Below are 23,518 nucleotides of genomic sequence, written 5' to 3' on the forward strand. Positions count from 1 at the left end.
AAAATGTGTGTGTTTGATTCAGAGGGTAGTACAATTTTGAGTCACTCTGCCTTATTAAGGCAGCCAACTAAACCATACAAGCAGACCTGTGTACGAGTGCTGCATTAATTTTTAGGATTTAAACAGCATCCCAAAGAAAATGCCAGCATGATCAATTTACTGCAATCTGTACAGGGCTTGGAGTTGTGCCGTTCTGGGTCATTTCACACTGCATATTCCCTGCTCAATAAGGTATGGAATATTTTATAAACTCCCCCCCCCACCATGCATACTTCCTACAATCTAATAATGGCATCCAAAGGCATACTTTACTGGCTCTCAGACCCAAGTTTTGTTTTAAGCATTGCTAACTGTGAAGTTTAAACAATTTCTCTCTCTCTCTCTCTCTCCCCCCCCCCCGCCCCAATTTCTGGAAATTCACTCCAACAACAGCTGGAAACCTTTGGTTTATGAGGATGTTCCTAACTTTGTAGGGTCAGTTAAAAGTTTAATACCTGTTAGGATTAAGAAAAGCAAGTTATTTTCAATCAATTATCTAAAGCTGTTACCGAGAGAGAGAGAGAGAGAGAGAGAGAATTTTCTTTATCTTCCTGTATGTAATGGCAATTCTCTGTCTGCAGCATCATAGGCTAGGGGAGGATTTTCTGCCTTGCTTCCTTAATCTGGTTTTAATGAAACTGTGGACAAAATATCAGCATGACAGATAAATCCTGAATACATTCAAGGCATATTATGTTGGCAATCCAATATGCCTCGTTTGAAATGTCTCTCTGTGTGTGTTTTAATGCTAATTAACAGTGAGGATATTTACTAAGAGGATCAAAATGCTTTACAAACACCCCCTTAAAGCTGGGGTAAGAGTGAGAAGGCAACTTGAATTGTTTGAAATTTCCAGGTGCTTTAGGACTGGCTGCTTCTTCCTCGTCTAACGCTTGCCTTCCTTTTGGTGTGTAGAGAAAAGTCATGTGAGCATCCAGGAGAATGTGTGCGGTAGGGTCTGCCGGAGTGCAGAGCTAGCAGAGAGAACGAGCGTGTGAGAGATTGCTTGGTACGCAGGTAAATTGCAGGCAGCAGCCAGGGCTTCTATAGTCTTGGAGTGAATACTTGTGATCCAGTCCGTTCTTCGCTCCTCAGGAGTTCAAACCCTATAGAGTCCATGGTAACAGAAGTGTCATTTTCAAGGCTGAAACAGAGACAGAGAGGATGCTTTTGAACTTGTGAATCTCTTGGAAGACTTTGCTCCTTTCCCTGCATTTTTTAAAAAGGTAATATGATTACTCTTTTGCTTTCCTTTTCATAGTCATTTTACTTTATTGAAATCTATTTATCTATTACTGAAAAGGGCATATTTTTAAAGGGTGTGGATGCCTTTCTCATCATACTTAATACCTTTTTGTTGTGATAGATACACTGAAGGATTAAGGGGAAAGAGGTTAAAAGGGGGGTGGGTGGACCTGTCCACTTTCAGACTGTTGTCCTGAACCAAAAATGTTTGTATTCAATTTATCTAGACAAGTTACCTGGACAAGTTATCTGCACAAGCTATCAGTCTTTTGGTGCTACCCTGTGTTTAAAAGTCCAAAAGAGTTTCAAACTGTTTAACTGCTGTGGCTCTGATCCACAACCCACTATCTGAAGAACTCGGATTTAATCCAGTTTTTATTTAAAGAATTCTAAGATCAAAATGAGTTTCCATCAGCACACTTAGGCACAGCTAAAATGTGGATTAAGTGATTGGGCTGTGAAACAATTGTGTTATTCTACCTATGTTTTAACACTGCCTTCTGCTATGATGGGATTTTCCATCCTGTCCTCTGCTTCTGTATACAAACAAATGTTTCTAGTGGTACTCAGGACAATTAGAATGACAACATTTGGATCTTCTTTGGTGTCTTTACTACACACTCTTCTCATTGCTTTCTTCTCTTTCCAGCATTTTCTTTCTGCTCTTTCTTATTCTGAACCTGTTCTGGAAGTGGCCTCCATGGAATCACCAGTGTACATTTTTCGTGAGGAACCAGGCCCCACTTGCTCCCCAGGACTATGCCTGCTTCCAAGCAGCAGCAGCAGCAGCAATTGGCTCCTAGACTGGTCTCAATATGGCAGCAATAGCAGTGGCATGTATGAGGACTTCCAGCAGAACCACACCAACATCTCCCCAGCTATTCCCATAATCATCACTGCTGTCTATTCCATGGTCTTTGTGGTTGGCTTGGTTGGCAACTCTCTGGTGATGTTTGTCATCATAAGGTAAGAGGGAGATTTATTATAGATTATTTGAGTGCCATGGAGGGCAATCCTAAACAGAATCACACCATTCTAAGCCCATTAACTTCAATGGAATTAGAAAGGTGTCTTACTGTGTTTAGGGCTGTATGAATAGACTGATAGATAGCCTATGTGTGTCTTCTCAGAAGTGATTTCTGTTATACCCAGTAGGACGTATCCCCCAGATATGTGTGCATAGGTTTGCAGCCACAGTCATGAAAAATGCATGAAACAACAAAATAAGAGAAAGAATGTGTGAATTTATTTATTTATTTAAACTTCTACCCCGCCCTCAATCCCCAGCCACAGCTGGGCGCTTTGTGTACTTAGGAACAGATGTATAATTACTAAGACTCATGGATGTTAAGGTTCTAGGATATCACTTGGTGGTCGGATATTCAGATCCAGATAGCAAACCTTTGTCTATCAGGATCTTTGCAAATGGCATAAAGAGTCACTGTTGGTGAGAAAACCCACATACTGAAGCATTTCTTCCTTTAGGTACCTTTTCCTTGTCTTTCAATTTAGCATTACTTTGCTTAACCAACCATAAGGAATCTTCCCTCTGGATGCACCTGCAGCTGTTTCAGAGTATCAGAGACTGTCTCCTTTTGACTCTGAGACTATGAGTTTGAAATAGAAAATAGACTTGAAAGTTGTAAATTCTGTGGTTGCATGTTGTGGTAGAGTAGTTCAAAATATAGAAATTGTGGAAAAATGTGGATAGAGCTCCCCCCAGGGATAAGAAGCCAATAATGTTATATATACATAACAGTTGTTTTCTGTTGCCCCAGAAGGTCGGACCAGAACCAATGGGTTAAAATTAAATCAGAAGAATTTCCATCTAGACATTAGGAAGAAGTTTCTAACAGAGCGGTTCCTCAGCGGAACAGGCTTCCTCGGGAGGTGGTGGGCTCTCCTTCCCTGGAGTTTTTGAAGCAGAGGCTGGATGGCCATCTGTCAGTAATGCTGATTCTATGAACTTGGGCAGTTCATGGGGGGGCATCTTAGTCATCTTCTGGGCACTGGGTGTGTGTGTGGGAGGTGTGAGTTTCCTGCATTGTGCAGGGGGTTGGACTAGATGACCCTGGCGGTCCCTTCCAACTCTATGATTCTATAATTATCACCAATATTAAACAATACTCATACTCTTTCTCTCTTGCAGTCTACATAATTTGTTCTTTGTCTTTTGAAGAAAATGGTTTCATATTTAAAAGTACTATATATTGAGTGGGGGAGGGTTGAATTGAGACAATGATTTTGTCCACTGAGAGCTCACCTATGTAAAAAAGATTCCCATAGGTTCAATAGATCCCTGGTTTCCCCCCTGTACTTACCTATAGGTGCTGATTGGAGAGGTCACAGATTGTACGAAGGGACTTATCTCCATTAGTAGTTCCTTTGGTTAAAGTACAAATTATTCATGTGGGGAACATGTGAAATCTACACTTAATAGAAGGGAAAACTGAATGAGAATGTGCACCCAACTCTGTAGGGTGGACCAAGAAGTAACAAGTGGTAAAAACAATATCAGAATCTTCAAGCAGAAAATTGTGCAACATTTACATTTTATTTTAACCCTAACCCTAACCCTCAAACGAAGGATCTGTAGATCAGCACCATAAAATGAATATAATTTTTTCTTGCAAAAAGGTAACTACCATGTAACTATAATTATTTTCATGCTATATGTTTTATTACTATATGTGGATTCCTCCACCCTCCCAGTTTATCATTTATAGATTAATGTTAAATAATTGGATATTCAATGAAATAATATTTCAGATTATTTTTGAATATATTATTTAGCATGTTCTGTTCTCTCTACATCTTACCTTGCCTGGTTTTTCTAAGAGTTTTAAATATTTTCATTATGGAAAGTAGCATATCAGTGTTAGTTTACATGTTGTTTATAGATTGTATATATTATTACCAATACTATATAATACTTATACTCTCTCTGTTCTAGTCTATACACAGAGTCACACACACACACACCCAAGCAACCTATAGCACAATGATTTATAATTTGTTATACATAAACACACAGACAAGTGGCATTCCTGCAAGGACTTGTGGGGGGCATCTCATCCTCCCCTCACTATTTGCTCTTTCCCGAAAGCCTGATAGCAACTCCCCCTTTTCTGCTTTCCCTTTTCCTACTTCTTTTCCTCCTTCCCTCCCCGCACAGTTTCTCTCTGGGAAAGCTCTGGGTGGTTCTGGCTTTCTAGCTGGGCTGGGCCCACTTCTTTTGTGCTGGCTGCCAGGCTAAGCCCAGTTACACAGTGTCACACCTACAAGTACTTGTGGTGGGGGGGGCTCACTTTCCTCTGTATCCCCCTACCCACCTGTTTCCTCATTTTATCTTTCTGGCAGTTCCCATATTCTCACCTTTACCTTTTCTCCTCCCACCCATCAACCAACATATTTCTTATCTTCCCCCCATCTTCAGCTACTATTATTTGTGCATGTGTGTAAAGTGCCATCAAGTCACAGCTGACTTATGGGGTTTTCATGGCAAGAGATTAACAGAGGTGGTTTGCCATCGCCTTCCTCTGCACAGCAACCCTGGTATTCCTTGGTGGTCTCCCATCCAAATACTAACCACCAGAAGGGCTGACCCTTCTGAGATCTGATGAGATCAGGCTAGCCTGGGCCATCCAGGTCAGGGCTATTATTATTTATTTACTTGGTTTATACCCCACCTTTCTCCACAATGAGTACACAAAGCCACTTCAATCACTCTCCTTCATTTTATTCTCACCGCAATCCTGTGGGGTAGGTTAGACTGAAAGTGTGTGACTGGCCCAAGATCACCCAGAGAGCACTATGGCAAAATGGGCATTACTTTTTAAGATTTCAGATTTTTCTGCAGGCCTGGGGCTTTTCACAAGTTTGTAGAATGATCTGTCTTGCCTGTTCATAGCCCCAGTCTCTTGATTTAAGTATCAATAGATGGTGTCACTTTGAGAATTAAATATATTCATTCTGAAGAAAAAGTTGTTTGGGGTGATTATGTATAAAAGCTGCTGAATCTACAGAGAGTAAGAGACAAGAGACATTATGGTGGAAGAAAACTAGAGATAGATGTTATTTTCTCTTGACTCTTGGTACACAGTTGGCCTGAGTCTATACATGTCCATTCAAACATGCGTTCCACCGATTCAGATGGATTTAGTCCTAGGTAAGTACGTTAGAATGGTAGTCAAGCTATTCTATGCATACTTACTCAGGGATAAGTTCATTGAAAGGTCCTTTCTTGTGATGCCTAGGCCTGGTTTGTATATTTGATGACCATAAAAAGCAAGTGTCAGAGAAGAGATGGTTAGTACAGAATATTTGTAAAGAATTTGCCTCAGGATGTCACATGTCATGAGCATTATGACAGGGAGGTATGTGATTTATATCTTGCTCTAGTCAGGTGCAAAAAACCAGATTTGGGTCTTTTGTTATGGGAAACATATACATAATTTTGTTCTTTAATCGTGTAATTAAAGTTCATGTTATTAGGAAACAATCCAGTAATTGCTTCTACAGGATTTTACAGGATTTACTGGGAAGCTTGCTTCTGGTTGCAACTTTTCCATCCCCTGCCCAGTTGGGATTAAAATTCTCATGGACTGTACCCTTCACCTAAATAATCATTCTTACCTTTTTAAGCACCTAGGAGGCCCTGGGAAGGGGCTGTGGTTTAGAGGCAGAGAATCTTCTTGGCAGGCAGAAGGTCCAAGGTTCAATCCCCAGCATCTCCAGTTAACAGAATCAGTAATGTGAAAGACCTCCACCTAAGATCCTGGAGAGCCACTGCCAATCTGAGTACCATAGTGATTTAGATGGACCAAGGGTCTGATTCAATACAAGACAGCTTCATTGGTTCATTTATTTGTTCATGTGAGACAGCATCCCTGTTCAACAAGCAATTAAAATGTAATACTCAGTAGGTTTAAGAAGGTGTGATTTTATGATTGACCTTTTCATTCTTTCTCAGAGTCCTCAGGAGTAGGCTGGAGTGTGTATTTTTAAATAAAAAGTCAGTGTGTTGACAAGAGGAGAAATGTTCCATCTTATACCATTTCTTGCTGTGCTATGTTATTTCACTATTTTTCTCCCAGCCCAGCTGACTTGTTTCACATTAGTGCCTGGTGGGACAAAAGCAGTGATATAGTATGGAAGGAAATGGGAAGAGGTTAGCATTAGGGGTGTGCATCTGGCTAAAGTCGAACCGACCCCAACTCCTGAAAAATACCTTATTGGTATTTGTTTTGTGTGTGTGTGTGTGTGGGGAAAAATGATGACAATTAAAGGAAGCTGAAAAGTGGATCCTGACTAATGCTACGTTTTTGGGTACTATTTGGGGCTATTTTGGCCCCACTGCCATTTTTCCCTTCCCCCTTATTTACCTGCTGGCTGAGTCCACTCCTCACTACCACCTCCGTAGTCCACGTGGACTTCAGAGGCGGCAGGCAGCACAGAACTGAATGCTGGGCTCAGCCAAGCCCAGCATTCAGCTCTTCACCATGTATTTTTCGGGTTCAGGTTTAATAAACCCATACTTCTTGATTATTCGGAAAAAGCTGATACCTTCTTTCCCCCAGTTCTTAGACCGAGGTCTTGAACAATAAAACCATAAAACTTATATATGACCCATCTCTAAAAACACCCCCCCTTCGTCTCTTCTCTGCAGCCTCCAAAAAACGAGCAACAAAATAAGTACGCTGAGGGTCAGAGTCCTCTAAGAGGAACTGAACCTTTTGCTCCAAAGTTGCTCAAGAAGATGTGGACCATTTGTTAAAACATGGTATTATCAATTGTAGCCTAAGTTGGTATACGTAAGGACAATACAGAAGGATATGTACCAAGGAGTCCATTGACTGAAGAGGGCAGGGACACAGCTGGTTTGAAAAAGGGATCTTTAGCATATGGCCCAGCAAAACCATTGAAAAAGGGCAATTAAATCTTGAATGCATATAGATTCTACATAACTTTGGACTAACCAGAGAATCCAGATAGAAAGGAAGAGTATCCTTAGATATCAGGCCCAGGGCAAGTGGGGAACATGTCCTCCGCGTATCAAAATGAGTGTAACTCTTATCTCTAGCATAGATCAATTTGGCTACATGTTTTTTACATTGATCTACAGAAGAAAAGGTCTTCTAGCTTATGTTTAAAATGCTGGAGCCTAGGATTCAGCTTTTTTTCAGATTAAAAAATAGTAATTCCAGGTTTGTTAAACCTGAACCCGAAAATACCGAAAAAAATGGTGCACATTCCTAGTTAGCATGAGTTCTGGTATTATTTTTAAAAATACTTTGCTTACATGAGTGGACAAACACTTCCATGGCTGCTCTTCTAAACACAATAAAAGTGTCTGAGAGATCTCAAATCTTGAATTAGAGGCTCCCTCACATAGATAATCTAATCCTTCAAAAACAGCAGTCTCTTTCATATTTCTGAAATTATATGTTTCCTCTTTACAACTGGAAGGTGAGACCTAAGCCTCTGATTCTATCCCCTAATCAGGCTTTAGGGCAGATGGGTTACCTGTCAGTGAGGGTGGGTCAAAGCCTGTGCCTCTGTCTCTATTCTTCAGTCTCTTGGTGCCCTGCCTGCTACACTGTACAAAGCCTTTGTAATGATTCTGTGCTGTAGCTGAGCTTTCTATCATGGCTGGCTATATAGCCTAAGGCTCAACAACTGCCTCTGTCTTCTTCCTGTTTTTATAGGATGTAAAAGCATAGACTTTCCAGAAAAATGTCAGTTCTTACACAGCCCGGATAACCTACAAGAACCAATGAACTCTGACCGTGAAAGCCTTCGACAATATTTCAATTCTTACTGTTCTGTTTGACAGGAAGATATGCTAATAGTTGTGGTTGGATGTTGTCTCTGTCATGCATATATCTGTGTAGTTACTTTCTCCCTTTGCAGTCATTTTGGAGGGGCTGTGGTTCACTAGTTGAGCATCTGCTTTGCGTGCAGATGGTCCCAGGTTCATTCCCTGGGACATTTAAGGTAAAAAGGATAAAACAATGTTTTGGCTCAGGATAAGGCAGCTTCCTGTGTTCCTTTTCACCTCCACCAGAGGGAAAGGCGCTATAATCTTGCAACTCCAAATGCTGGAAATAATGCTGGTTTCTTACAACTCCCAAATGATATAAATAATTCCCAAATGTTGGAAATAATAAATGGGAATAGTCTCAAAATCTTAATTGATAAATTCTTGATTGCATATCTATCCTTGTTTCCTCTGAGTATTTATCTCAAACCTATGACTTTTATGTGGCTCAAAATCAACCTCATCCTTAAAACTGATAAAATTGTTTTGGCTTTGTAGCCATTACAGAAGGTTGGAACCACATGGAAAACATGTCCTTGTGGTTTCTACCTGGCTCACAGTTTTCCAGTTAAATGTCACTGATCTAGGTGTGACACAAGCCCTGTTCACATGTTACAAATGCATACATCCTGCCTGTTTCCACATACAACAGTTGGTAAGAAGGAGCCAACGTGTGTTCACTTAACAAATTAAACCAGGGACCAGCAGCTAGATAAATGTGGGTTTGCATCACACATTCAGCTGCACATTTGGGTCTCCACTGGATATGTTATGAAATTACTTAAAACTTTTAGGATGTGGTGTCATTTCAACTTGTAATGGAAACTTAGCACCAGGGTTATGGATATGCCATTGTGATGCTTTTGTCAACCAGTAATAGCTACCATAGGCAGAGCGTGACTCATCCAGTCATTCAGGAATCACTCAGTGTATCTGGTCTCCATTGCCCCAGAATTCCATTCAGACGAATGAACCGTTGACAATTATCGAGCTCCAAGATGGCCACTTTTTCAAATTATCTTGCAAGCCACCTTTGATTTGAATAATTTTCTGGGAGGAGGGGGGAAACGGCTTTAACAAGAAACTCCTTATAGTTATGTGGAGAGGAAAAAAGCAACTTATGTTTCTCAGATGTGTCGGATGATACTTCAGGGAAAAGGAACCTAGTTCTCTACTCGCAGTTAGCAATGTAATGCAGTCAAATCCCACACAGAGTTTCAGTGTGCCTAACTTGGATTTAGCTAGTTTTGTGCCACCTTTCAGCCCAATTTAGAGACTCTCATGGTCAGATACAACAATTATAAACAGATAAAACAATATTAAATATGTCATAAAACCTGTCGTGTGTGTGTGTGTGTGTGTGTGAAGTGCCGTCAAGTCGCAGCTGACTTATGGCTACCCCTTTTGGGGTTTTCATGGCAAGAGACTAACAGAGGTGGTTTGCCAGTGTCTTCCTCTGCATAGCAACCCTGGTATTTCTTGGTGGTCTCCCATCCAAATACTAACCAGGGCTGACCCTGCTTAGCTTCTGAGATCTGACGAGATCATAGGACACAGCAAAAGATAATATGGCACAATGGTTGCTTACCTCCAGGGGCTTGGAGATCTCCTGGGGTTACAACTGGTTTCCAGGTTACAGAGGTCACTTCCCCTGGAGAAAATGGCTGCTTTGGAAAGTGGAGTTTATGGCATTATACCCGGCTGAGGTCCCTCCTCTCTCCAAACTCTGCCCTTCCTAGGCTCCATTTTATGTTACTGTGCATTTTCATTCTCTGAACGTTTTGTTACTTTGAAACATAATATAATCTGGCATATTTTTGTTTTTGTGGCAATGCTTCTACCATGATACATCGGAATTTGGCTTGGGATAGAACTGTACCCCATATGCAATATGTACAAGATTTTTGCAGAGTTGTTAGAGGGGTTAAAGATCAAAACGAGCATTTGAATTGTGTTTTGAGCAAACTGGAAGCGAGAGTAGCTGTAACAGAGCATGTTTAATACGTACATCAGAACAGGTCACAGTAAGGTCCCTAGATGTTATATTTTCTTCTTGCTTCATTATACAAATGTGTTGTGAGGGGGAGAAATTTGCCTTTTATCACCTGGGCTGTATTAATGTCCATCCAGGTCAGGGCACACACACACACAGCTTTAATATCTGTGAAGAAAATTCTATATAGTTTTCTTGTATTTATTGTGTTTTTTAAAAATTCAATTCACCTTGAGTCTTGTGAGAAAGATGAGTTATAAATGAAGTAAGTGAACGGGCAAATGGGGCACAATATTCTACTTGAAGTGTGGTTATTGCTGGTTAAATAACCACCTCTGACACAGTTAGTTGCTGGATGAGAGCTTGGAAACAGGCAGTGGACCAATCAGAAGCTGCAAATGGTGCCACAATGAATGGGTGCCTGTTGTCCTGACTACAACATATTCTCCCCTTTGGAAGCTGCTGGGCTGACATACCCGACATAGGATAGGGAAAGAAGCTACTCAGCAGTGTATTATACCACTTTCAAAGGCACAGAACTATGCCAAAGCAACCCCGTCCTTCATTTTGCTTTCAGAGTATTCCCGCTGATGCTGTTCAATAAAAGCTTTGACTATTTCAGCTGTTTCTGTGTGGCAAAGAGGATTAGCAAACAAGGAATCTCCCCCATCCTGCTTGTCACTTTGATGGACTTCATGATGGGCAGTGGGAGGAGAATCAGTAAAGACTGCCCTTCCTCTTCCACCAGTGGAAAACAAGTACTGAATATAACCCTCACCTTTAACAATGCTCAAGAGATTAATATTAATGTAATTCCCTATTTAGAAAGCTCCATTGCTATGAGTTTCATTGGTAAGTTGTAAAGGGAATGATATTTGTGATTGAGAAGGAAGGCAGCGTGGCATAGCCTGATCTCACCAGATCTTGGTACTTGGATGGGAGACCACCAAGGAAGACTCTGCAGAGGAAGGCAATGGCAAACCAGCTCTGCTGCTCACTTGCCTTGAAAGCCACTTGCTGGGGTCACCGTAAGTCGGCTGTGACTTGACAGCACTTTAAGCACACAATATTTGTGATTAAACAGCCCTTGAAAAGTCTGCTTCCTTCTGTGTCACTATAGCTAGGACAGTTCTGAGTCACCATTAGATTTTTGAGGGGAACATAGACAGTGAGTCTGTGTGGCTAAAGTTTCAATTGCTACTCTTGGATCATTTTGACAATACTGAAAAACTTTCCTAGAACTTCAGGGGTCACTTTTTTGTCCAACATGCTGAAAATCTGGATCTCCAGATCCTCAAGGCATGCTCAGTTCCGTGCATATTTCAGCTCCCAAGAAATACCCAAGCAGCAAGTGTAATATGTACAGAGGAATTCTAATCAGAATCTTACTCTGATCTATTTTACGGGACTTACTCTTAGGGTAGTACTGTTAGGTCTTTTATGCATGAGTTGGATCTCCCTGCTTGAACCTGGGTTTATCACACATTAAAATAACCCGGGTTGGGGGAAACTGTATGCATTGGCTTGAATGATCAGGGACAAAACTGTGTGCTAATTGAACCATGAATACAGAAAAGCAGTCTCCCAAGCTCAAATCAAGCCCCATCCCTTTAAATGCTGCTCTGTAATTGGCTTACTTCGCATTCCTCCACGTGAGAGAAGATTTCCGTCCCCCCAGACCCAACTGCTGCATAAAAAAGCATTTTAAGAACAAAAAAACCCAAAAAAACTGAGCAATCTGAAAGAAGGGGGGAAATCAAGCCTTGTTTTAAAAAAGCCTTTCTTTTGCTCAGAAGCGACGGTTCCTGGGTCAGCGGGAGCCTCATTTGCTGCCCCGGGCCCGGAGAAACGAAAGTCAGCTTGAGGGGGCGGGCCAGCTGATCAGCGCAGCTGGGGCATGCAGCGCTGGGCGGTTGCCGTGTGCAGAAGCCCCGTGAGTGCTGGGGGGCTGCATCCTGGCCAATGGGGTGCCCCCCTTCAGTTTAAAGGGGCCAATAGGGAGGTGGCTCTGTCTGAGGGTGCGGGATCTTGGACCGGAGGTCCAGAGTAGGGCTGTTGATTCGGTTTGTCCGAACCAAAAAAAAGCCGAATTTTCCGTAATTCGGGGGTTTTCCGTTCGGATGGAACCGAACTGAAAAAAGGCGGGAAAACGACGCCCCGAATTCAGCAAATTCGGGGCGATCGCTGAATAAATTTGGCAGGTTCAGAGTTCCCGAACCTGCCTTTTCCCGCCTTTAAAGACCCACCGCCCCCTCTCCCTGAAGGCGTGTGGGGGGCGTTTTAAACAGATCTGCGCCTTCCAGCTGGAAGGCGCAGATCTGTTGCCCCCCCCGCGTGCCTGCACGGGGCTTCCCTGAAGGCGCGCGGGGGTGCTTTAAACAGATCTGTTTAAAGAGCCCCCTGCGCGCCTTCACGGGGCTTCCCTGAAGCCGGGCAGGGGTCGCTTTAAACAGATCTGTGCCTTCCAGCTGGGAGGCGCAGATCTGTTCCCCCCCCCACGCGCGCCTTCACGGGGCTTCCCTGAAGGCACGCGGGGGACACTTTAAACAGATCTGCGCCTTCCAGCTGGAAGGCACAGATCTGTTTAAAGAGCCCCCCCCCCGCGCGCCTTCATGGATGCCCCGTGAAGGCCCGCAGGGGGGCTCTTTAAAGACCCCCGCCCCCTTCCTGACTCTCGGTTTGAAGTGGTGGGCGCCGCCTGGGTAGGCGGCGCCCAGCACTTCAAAGATCCGGCCGAATTTCCCCCCGAACTCCAGATCTTGCGCCGAATTTTGCGTATCCGAAGCGGGGGAGTTCGGACTTCGGCACATCCAGAATTAAAAAGGGCCGAATTTTGCCGAAGCAGAACTTTACTGAATTTGTTTTTCAACAGCCCTAGTCCAGAGTGAGCAGGCTTCACTCTGGTCCTCTGAAGGAGGATAAAAGTGGGGCTGTTGCTCTCGGGAGCTCAGTTCATTGCTCGTTTTGGCCCCTCCCACCCTCCCTCATATATACATTGGTGGTTAATTTTGTCACAACTTGGGCAGTGGTGCATGGGGGCTGTATCAGTTTGTGGGGGAAAGCGGTTTGCACGCCCCTTTCCTCTGGACTGGGGACCCCGATAAGGGGTTTTGGGGAAGAGGCTCAAGGTTGATAGGCCCAAATTGGGGGTCAGTCAGCCTCTTCTCTAAGTGGCGTGGGGTTACACCTAGTGGTGGACATCCTGGTGTCAAAACCTCGGTAGCGCCATCCCTTTAAAGAACCCTCAGCGGGACCGCTGAGGGAGGGCCTATACATCCTGCTGCATTGGGGCTGGCTGATGTACCTGATGCAGCGCCCATGCTGTGCCAAGGCTATTGTAGCTGTTGCCAAATAAGTTGTGGCCACATTATTTCCAAAAATATAGTTTAAAAAGTTAAAATAAGTTCAGTCCAATAAAGTTATAATGTTTTGCTTGTTAAATGTCTGCAGTTATTGACTGAAGTATTCTCCATGGTTAGCCCTGGGTTGGCAAAGAGGTCCGAGGAAGCAGGAAGCACTTGAATCCCCGCCTCTTTACACACTGCTTTGTGATTGGCTGTGAGAGAAACCAATCTTATGTTTTTCCCTCTGCATGCTGCTTTAAAGAGGGGATTGGAAAAGGGTGGGGTGTGATGGCTCGGGGAAGCTCAACCCGAGAACAGAGTATGCACACTCTGTGACTCCGGAATGAGCCAGAATGAACGGTTTAACTCAGGCCAGAAGAGGAAAAGCCGGGCTCGTTTTGCATTGAAACTGCGTTGAGCTTCCAAGGAATGAGGTATCATGCATACTGAAAATTTTGATCGGGGAATAAAGGAGGTTAAAGTGACCATGCATGAATGACCTTAGCTTCATGCAGACATAATAGAAGATCAAGTGCACAGAAGTCTCTTCCACCTGAACCTTTTTCTGCTCTTCAGAATGTATGATCGACATCACTTGTTAAGTACAACACACTTCATTTAAGTCATTTACAGTGTCCATTGGAACTGTATTGCATTTTAGTTTAACTTACACAGCTCCAGGGGGTTACCGCACTTTGTATTCCCAGTGATGTATTAAGAGTTTGAAATGAAAACGTTATAAAAAATGCTGTTCGCACTTTGTTTGGCCCCTTTAGCTGTCTTCCAACCATTTATAAGCCATGGTATCCAAAAACCCTTTTAAAGTGATGTTTTTTATAACATTTTCAAACTCTTAATACATCGCTGGGAATACAAAGTACGGTAACCCCCCTACTTAGAGCTCTGTTTTGTCTTGGGATTTTCCAACTTGTATCATTGCTAATACCTCACTATTGCCAAATTATTCAAAATGAGTATGTACATAAGTCTTTTGATTTCTCCAAATATTTAAGTGGTTGATGCTGTAGTATATTTTCTAAAGTGCAAATAAGAATCTGAAATAAGCATGGATTGGAAACATAAGTTATTGGATATAGTGCAACAGTAATCATTCAGTTTATAGATTTTCACCATGAGGAGAATGATTACAATAACACAGTATCCAATGCTAGATCCCCCCATGTACTGTACATGTAAATGCATGTTATCTGAGGCTAGCTGGTACAGCTGTGTGAAAGTTCTTTGAAATATAATACATGGCAAGGCATCTATATGAAGGAGCTCACCATGTTGTTCTGGTGGTATTTCACCAATGCAAACTGAAAAAAAGGTTAGCGATTTCAGCCTGCATAATATCAAGGTAGGAAGCACTGTAGAAGGATGGCAAACTATTTCATTGTATTAGGGAGTATGCATTTGGATACTCCTAAGCCAAAATTAAGCCCCAAAGTAGCTTGGGGGTGTCTGAAATGACCTCAAATACTCTCAAAATTCTGTGTGTAATGAAAATTTATCTCCCAGAATTTCAGGAATGTTACAGTTTTGAGGAGGTGCAGAATTGCGGAGGGAGAGGAAGGAAGCTGGCTTGTTAAATAGCTGTTGGTAGGGGTTTCTATCCCTTTACATTTTAAAGGGACCTGATACTATTAGCTGACAGTGTGGGGGGGGGGGAGTCTACTACCATTGGAAATAATGGGGCCATTATTTCCTATGGGTGCAGGAGAAGCCATAGGAAATGATGGCTCCACCAGAGTATCAGCTGTGAGAGTCAGCATCAGCTGTTAGGTGTGGCTTCTAGTCCCTTTAAAATTTAAAGGGCAAGAGACACTGACTAACAGCTGTTGGGTATGACCAGTTTCTTCTGTCTCCCTCACTGGCCTTGCTTCCTGTGGGGAGAGGAATGGAAAGGAACCAGGAAAATGGTGCAGAATGTTTTGAACCTGCAAAAGTAACCCCCCAAACTGTAAAAAGGGGCCAGAAACTTTAGGATGTAAAAAGGCATGCCCTGCTGGAAATCTAAATCCAAAATTAACACAGGTTTGTTTTTTTTAGTGCTCACCCCTTCATAGCATGACTGATCTGGAAAAGCCTCCAAAGTTTTGCACTGACAGTGGCTATCACGCCGCTGCTTGCACGTGTGAACCAAACTTCATTATGAACATTGCTGTCCAAAATGTATGGTTGTATAAGTAATCAGCAACAGAAGGGAATTCACAGTCATTAGCACTGCCATCCTAAGGAGATCTACTCAGAATGCCACTCCAGTGTATTTAGTGGGGCTTACTCCCAGGAAAGCATCCTTAGGAAAGCACTTTGCATTTGGTCATACAACAATAATTATAGGATTTTTTAAAAAAGCTTTCAGTGGTGACAGGAGGATGAAAACCGTTAACTTTAAAAACCAAGATTCCTATAAAGCAAAACAAAAACAGTTTGGTTTCAACTGGGCATCAGCATGCAAAATTCCATTATCAGCTGTTGTTTGATCTTAGTGGATGGCAACAAATCTATCAGCTTTACTATAACTTGACTAATATGCATAAGCTAATTACAATCACTCATAAATCCAGTTCTGCCTCTGGCAAGTAATGCTTAATTGGTAAGCAGTGAGTCAATAAATCAGATAAAGGACTGTATAAAAAAAAGGAAGTGGAATATAATCCAAGACTTGTAAATGCTGGTAAAGTAGTATCAAGCTCTGCCAAATGTTCAAGAGACTTTTGGGAGCAAAAATTATCCCTCCTGACAAACCTAAGCTACTCTTTTCATGTTGTCCCCAGGGGAAGTCTGTAGCCACTATGCTTTTTGGACCTCAACCGGTGTTGTTCTACCCCATTTACTTCCAATGTCACCACTGAAAAAGGAGGGACTGAATGCTGATGTAAAAAAAAACAACCCTCGTGCCATTTTAGCTTGGCTCTAATGTTTCGGAATATTCTTCCTAATAGGGAGACTTATGGTTCTTTTTCTCTTCTTGTGCTCCAGATACACAAAGATGAAGACAGCCACCAACATTTATATTTTTAACTTGGCTCTGGCTGATGCCTTAGTTACCACCACAATGCCTTTCCAAAGCACAGAGTACTTAATGAACTCGTGGCCCTTTGGGGATGTGCTGTGTAAGATAGTCATTTCCATTGACTACTACAACATGTTTACCAGCATCTTCACGCTGACCATGATGAGTGTCGATCGATACATTGCTGTGTGCCACCCCGTGAAGGCTCTGGACTTCCGCACCCCTCTGAAGGCAAAAGTAATCAACATCTGCATCTGGCTATTATCTTCATCAGTGGGCATTTCGGCCATTGTTCTTGGTGGCACCAAGGTCAGGGAAGGTGAGTCTAGGCTCTGCTCTGTTCATGGGGTCATTGCTGTTTGGTGGGAAAGGTGTTGTTTTGTTTGTTTGTTACGGCTGGTTCATACTAGGATCCTCAGAGTACCACCTTTCATTTTGCAAAAAAGGTACTGTTCTAAACAGCACAGGGCTGTAGAGGAATACTTCTAGTTTACGACTGCAGAATTGCAAAAGGAAGAAAGAGGAATTCAAGTGCTTTCTACTTGAAAGTAGCTATTGTCAGTACTTAGCATTTATGTAGCACTTTAGATTGTTCATAGCTCTAAGATCAGACAAAGGTGACACTTCTATATAAAAGATCTATTTATTGCAGCTCTCTAACGGGACAGTTTCTATACATATACTACAGCTGCACAATTTCTTCTTACTTGCTGTACAAAGTACTCTCCCCTCCTCTTCATCTGCAGAGCTTATTCTTTTTTTAGGGTTCTTACTTCAGCTACTTCTTCTAGGGAGAAAGTAGGGCTACACGTACTCCCTGGATCTCTTAAAACTGTAACTCAGTAGACAAACAGCCCTCTTTTTTTCCTGAATAGACATTAGGCAAACCCCCATTAAGAAGGTCATCCTGTAAGCCATCCCTAAATCATACATATCCATGCCAGGTCATCATAGTAGCAAGACAGGCTTTACACTGACCACATGGAAACTTCTGGAAACATCATTCCTGAGAAAGATGCTCCATGCAGTAGCTAACATGTGTAGGGAGACTTCCCATGTAGCTTCTACTGTGTAGAGAGCATCCAAGCATGAACACATCCAGAGATGCTATGGAGATTTCCAAAACAATGGGGGTGCTCCACATGTGATTTAGTCGCCGTATTATATATACCTATGGAGACGCCACCCTGTGGATTCCCCCCCACCAGCAGCTGCAACACTTAAAGCAGCCCTAGGTTTTCTGTGTTTTCACTGTCAATTTATGGTTAAAAAGAGCAAAAGGCACAATTTGTTGCAGAGGAGGAAAGACTGTTAGCTCACTGATTCAATCAAGTGGGCTGAAATATTATAGTATACCTTATAATATTTTTCCCTGCTCCATAAATTTCACATCTTTGTAAATCATTCATCTCCACTATCAGCAGTTCTTCCTCATTACTTCCAGAGCAGTTCCTCTAAAAGCTTATGCTTCTTTTTCCAGCCACTTAAAATGTGAATGCTCCAGTGCATTAGGGAGGTACAGAACTGTGTACAGGTAAAAAGGCAATAAAATGCATTTGCACGGTCAGGCTGAGGCTCATTCACTAAAATCAGCAGCGGTATCAAACTTGATGTGACCATGTTTACAAACTTCAGGCTGTAAAGAGGCTGAGAAATCTGGGCTCAGAGGTAAAGGAAGAAGCCCTTCATCTCTTCCCATCACCCACTGCACTTTGCACTAGCATAAAGGGCTGGGAGGTACCAGGAGTGCTCTACCACCCTGCCTTTATAACCCTTTTCATGGAAGCAAATATTTCCTCATGCAGGATTCCCAGAGATTATCCCTTTGTTTCCACTAAACTGAAATAAACATTGGTTATATTTGTTATGTTGCCTAAATAAAGGCAAAACTTTGGTAAGTTAACTTTTACCCCCTTTAAGCACCATCTGTGCTCACAGTCATATTGCTAAAGGAGCATTTTTCTCCTGGACGACTCAAACACGAGTTTGTTCTGAGCCAAGGGGAGTCTTGAATGAGCAGTGAGTGGCTAGTGAGATGGGTGGAGGTCAGAGCACAAGCACTTTTGGTGAACATAAAAAAACAATCACCAGTAATTTTTCCTCTCCTAAAAAGAAGCCTAATAAATGGAACTGCCACAAATTTAAAGGTCTGTTTTTATATGTTAGAGGGAACTCATCTCAAGGCCTGTTTGCTGGCCCGCGAGTGGGGAGGGCTGGGAGGAGGCAGTGGGGTTTTTTGCTGCTCTATCCAGTGGTAGCGAGGCTTACTCCAGGGACACGGCCAGGGAGCCCTGTACAGAGAAACGCTGCTCCAACTTAGTTGATGGCCCTGCTTGGAACAGGATTTTTTAAAAATCTAGTAAAATATGAGCTATGTTTGACTGTAAATTCTGTTTGTTTAACCTATCCATGATTATTGTTGTTTTTATTGACCCTTTCATACAGGCACTACCGAGTGTTCACTGCAGTTTCCAGATGAAGACTATGTCTGGTGGGACATCTTTATGAAAATTTGTGTCTTCGTTTTTGCATTTATTATCCCAGTGTTGATTATAATTGTTTGCTATACTCTGATGATTCTGCGCTTGAAGAGCGTGAGACTTCTGTCCGGCTCTCGAGAAAAAGACCGAAACCTTCGCCGCATCACCAGATTGGTTCTTGTCGTAGTGGCAGTTTTTATTATCTGTTGGACTCCAATCCACATTTTTGTACTGATTGAGGCCCTGGGGGATGTGTCCCACAGTACTGCAGCCATTTCAAGTTATTATTTCTGTATTGCCTTGGGCTACACCAATAGCAGTCTCAATCCCATCCTTTATGCTTTTCTGGATGAAAACTTCAAGCGTTGTTTCAAAGATTTCTGCTTTCCTTTTAAGACGAAGACAGATAAACAAAGCACCAACAGAGTCAGAAACACCATCCGAGACTCTGCTTATGCAGAACAGGCTGATGGGACAAACAAGCCAGTATGACTAGCCGTGGAAATGTCGTCTTACTGTCCTCCAGGACAAGATGAGTCCAATGACTTTGGACTAACTCAGATAACTACTGCAGTGTGAAAGGGACAACGATAGTCCCATTTGATACTATGTAAGAAATCCCACAGTCTGAACTGATATATTCCCACTGCTGCTAACAAGGGTTTCTTCAAAAGTGCTTTTGGATCATATTAAAAACAGATCTTTGTACATAGCTGCATATCAGTTTTGAGAAGAAAAAGCAGAAAAAGCTCTTCGTTATGCTAATGTCTTTGTGGAAAGGGAAATCTTTTTTTCTTATACTATCTGCTGTTGTTTAGATTCCAGATGGAAATAATAGTGTGGCTTTCAGTGCCTGGTAAAAAAAAAAATTGGAGTAATAATAATATTTTACTATACTGGATTATAAGAAAAGGTGTCAGTTCTGAGCTTATAACACCTGTCAAAACTGCAAAATCCACATTTTCCTTACAGCCCCTGAATACAAAGTGTATTTCCAGAAAGCTACATAGCCATGAGTCTTGTAGCAGATTATGGAAACTACCATCCTTATGTTTAAATCTGGGAGCTCCTGATTGACACGATAATATTTTACATGATGATTGTATCTATTACTTCATAGGCTGGTCAATGAAAATGTCAATTACATGCAAGTAATAACCATTAATGCTGAGGGAACCTCATATATGATAATTATATAATTATTGCATGAGTGGACTATGTGAATTTTATTGATACACACAATTCATATCTAACTTTTACTCCCTATCTAGGATAGGGTTGCCAGGCTTCCAGCTATGGTGAGAGACATCCTGCTAGCAACCCTTGTTGCCCAATGCTGCTTGAAAAAGTGGTGGGAGAATTTTTTTTAAAAAAAATACCAGTGTTGTGCACAACATGGCATGACTTCCAGGAAAAACCCAGACATGATGCCATGTCGCTCTAGGAACTGCTGGTAACTCTCTGGTTTATCATAGAGTTTCCAGTGATTCCTAGAATGTGTCACTTCTGGTTTTCCCAGGTGATGTCATGGCTCACATGGTACTGATGTCCCCCATGTCACCACCCCCACTTTTTTGGACATATTCCAGTGAAAGTTTAAATCAAATTTAGCTAATTTCTACACTCGCAGGTGAGTTTTTAGATCTTCACAAACACTGATTTCCCCAGATTTCAAACATTCACTTGAATTATATAATCCTCTTTCAGTGAATTTGAAATAAAATTAAAACACATTGAAAATTGGAGGGTATAACAAATAAATGACCAGTGATTCCACAATTGCCTACCCAACTAAACACTGGTTGGATCCCTCATCTCCTTTCTGTTAAGTGATCGGCCTTCATTTGGCAAAGAAATACTTCGTCACTTAGCAGAAGGAAATGGCAGGATCCACCTCTAATAGGGCCATTTTAAGCTTGTCTGCTTGGAATCCTACTCATATCTATTTAATGGGACTTACTCTTAGGAACGTGTTTTTAGGATTGCACTATTATAATCTCTGGTTCTGGTGGTCTACTCCATTTCTAAAGTGCCAAGACCAAAAATGAACATGTGTGAATTTTAAAATTAAAACAAGTACTACTATCTTTCCTGTTTGTAAAGTAAGCTTGAAAATATGCTGTTGCTAAAGTTTAGGGAATCAGAGGAAATCATGGTGTGGCTTTAAAATGGCTGGGCTGAGAATATTTACACCCCATTCCTCACCTCGAGGACTGAAATTCTTTAGAAGGAGTGCAAGGGCCCACGCCTGCGTCTGTGCCCCTTGCGCCAGTAAGACTGGCACAGATGCTGGCGTAGGGCCTCTCACGTCGCCTTCCCTACACTGCTGTGGCAGTGCGGCCCTGAGACGCTGGCGCAGCCTCCTGCCAGTGTCCTAATGGCACACTTCTGTGCACCGTCTTCCCAGGGGGCATTCCCGGGGTGGTCCAGAGCTTTCACTCTCCAAAGCCACACATATTTTTCAGCCAAAATAAAATGTTCAAATATGTATAATTTATTCCAATTAGTCTTTTCTGACTTTAACATTGTGAGCTGTGCTTTTATGTCTGTTTGTACTCTGAGCTTCCTGGTTCAAGCATGTTAATTGGAATAACTTTTGTACTTGTGCCTGTTCACTACAGAAGTGTCACAATGTTGTTGTTGTTTTAACAGCACTTAAAATACAAGCTAATATATATATATATATATAAGTGTCTTGATTATTAGTGCTTTTTGTGTATGGAAATATCTCTACCTAATGATTGTGAACATTATAGTAAACCTTTCACAATGTAGAGCTGATGATAAGGAAATATCAAACCATCTACAGGAGAATATGGTACATTTTTCCTCTTGCAAACACATCATTCAGTCTTGTGATACTGCTTTCGCTATGCTTTTTTCTTACTGTGAGCTAAAAGGAACCTTCATAGAGCTGTATCACTGTCTCCATTAGCTCACAGTAGTCAAGATGGAGTGTCTCATAACTAGTCACACACAAGGTCCAAGTTTTTCTATTAGTTTGTATTGTCTATGTCGTACATTATACACTGTTATGATTATTATGATATTATGCTTCCCACATTTGATGAGATTCATCTGACCCTTGCCGAGACAGTTAAGAGCATCGGGGTTATACTGGACCAACATAATTGTTGAATAAACAAGTTAATACAGTTGCAAAAAAGGAGTTCTTCCAACTCAGCCTAGCTTGAAAAATGGCCCCTTACCTTGATACAGCTGAATGGGCCACCTGGATCTAGGCCATGGTGATATTGAGACTAGACTACTGTAATGCACTGTCCATTGGTTTCCCCTCAAAATCAATTCAAAAACTCCAGCTGGTGCAGAATGCTACAGCTTAGCTATTATTGGGAGCTTGATGGCGCATGCACATTGCTCTTATTCTGCAGTCACTCCACTGGATGCCCATCAGTTACTGGGCTCAATTTAAGGTATTAGCTATCACATACAACACCTTTCATGGCCTTGGGAACCCAACTCTGCAAGACTGACTCGCCCTATAGTCAACCATGATAGCTTTGCTCATCTGAACTGGTTCTTCTGCAGGTAGCAAAATCAACAACTGCCCATACACGTGCCTTCTCTGTTGTGGCCCCTACCTTGTGGAATGGTCTGCCTGAGAAGGTCAGGATGGTTCCCATTCTCCTGGCTTTCCACAAACTATGCAAATCTGAACGATTGGAGCAGGCATTTCTATGCAGGCCATAGCCTAGCACTGTACAAAATTATTCATAAAGTTATTTGGACAAATTATAAGGGACTGTGGTCTATACTACTGTGTATAGTTTGCTGTAAGTTGGATCCTACTATGTAATTTTACATAATTTTATGCATCATGTTAAAACCTATGCTTTGCTTCAAATTCTGTTTTTAAGACTTCTGGTTGGTTCTACAACCCAAATCCTATTTCATTGTTTATTGAATGCCCCATCCTGTTGATTGTATTGGCTCACTCTGTAATTCGCCTTGAGTCCCAAAGAGAAAGGCGGACTATAGATAACGAAATAAATATTGTTTAAGTATTTTTGTGTGTGGAATTGATCCACAGTTAATTGGGATATCAAATGGGATAAATGTTTAAAAGGTCCAAATGTTTATCTCCATCTAACTTTATTCCATTGATTCATGGGGAGAGACATACCAATGCATTTAACAGAGCAATCTGAAGCAGTTAACTCTTATAAGCCCATTGAGGGGAGGGACTGTGGCTCAGTGGCAGAGCATCTGCTTGGCATGAAGAAGGTCCCAGGTTCAATCCCTGGCCTCCCCAGTTAAAGGGACTAGGCAAGTAGGTGATGTGAAAGACCTCTACCTGAGACCCTGGATAGCCGCTGCTGGTCTGAGTAGACAATATGACTTTGATGGACCAAGGGTCTGATTCAGTATAAGGCAGCTTCATGTGCGTTCAAATGGTGCCTTAGGAAAAGGTTTCCTGCTTCTGGTTTCCAGGAGGATGGAGAGGCATTTGAGGCTGCCATAGGAGGGCCATCCTGCTACATGAATGGAAATACTTTATATCCCTAGAAAACTTTGTGGCTCCAAGGTGTTGTTGTCACACAATACTAGGAATGTGTG

At 42.1% G+C, this 23,518-nt stretch overlaps 1 protein-coding gene across 1 annotated transcript; it reads left to right on the top strand.

Annotated features, from left to right (window-relative positions):
* The first annotated feature begins 1,984 nt into the window (after window positions 1-1,984).
* On the top strand, window positions 1,985-19,562 carry OPRK1 (opioid receptor kappa 1). Its single transcript, XM_056854216.1, has 3 exons — window positions 1,985-2,250; window positions 16,427-16,779; window positions 18,906-19,562. Exons 1-3 carry the CDS (start codon window positions 1,985-1,987, stop codon window positions 19,430-19,432), a joined length of 1,146 nt encoding a protein of 381 aa, XP_056710194.1. The 3' UTR covers window positions 19,433-19,562.
* Window positions 19,563-23,518: the final 3,956 nt, after the last annotated feature.

The sequence above is a fragment of the Euleptes europaea genome, chromosome 8, assembly GCF_029931775.1.
Source record: "Euleptes europaea isolate rEulEur1 chromosome 8, rEulEur1.hap1, whole genome shotgun sequence".
NCBI lineage: Eukaryota > Metazoa > Chordata > Lepidosauria > Squamata > Sphaerodactylidae > Euleptes > Euleptes europaea.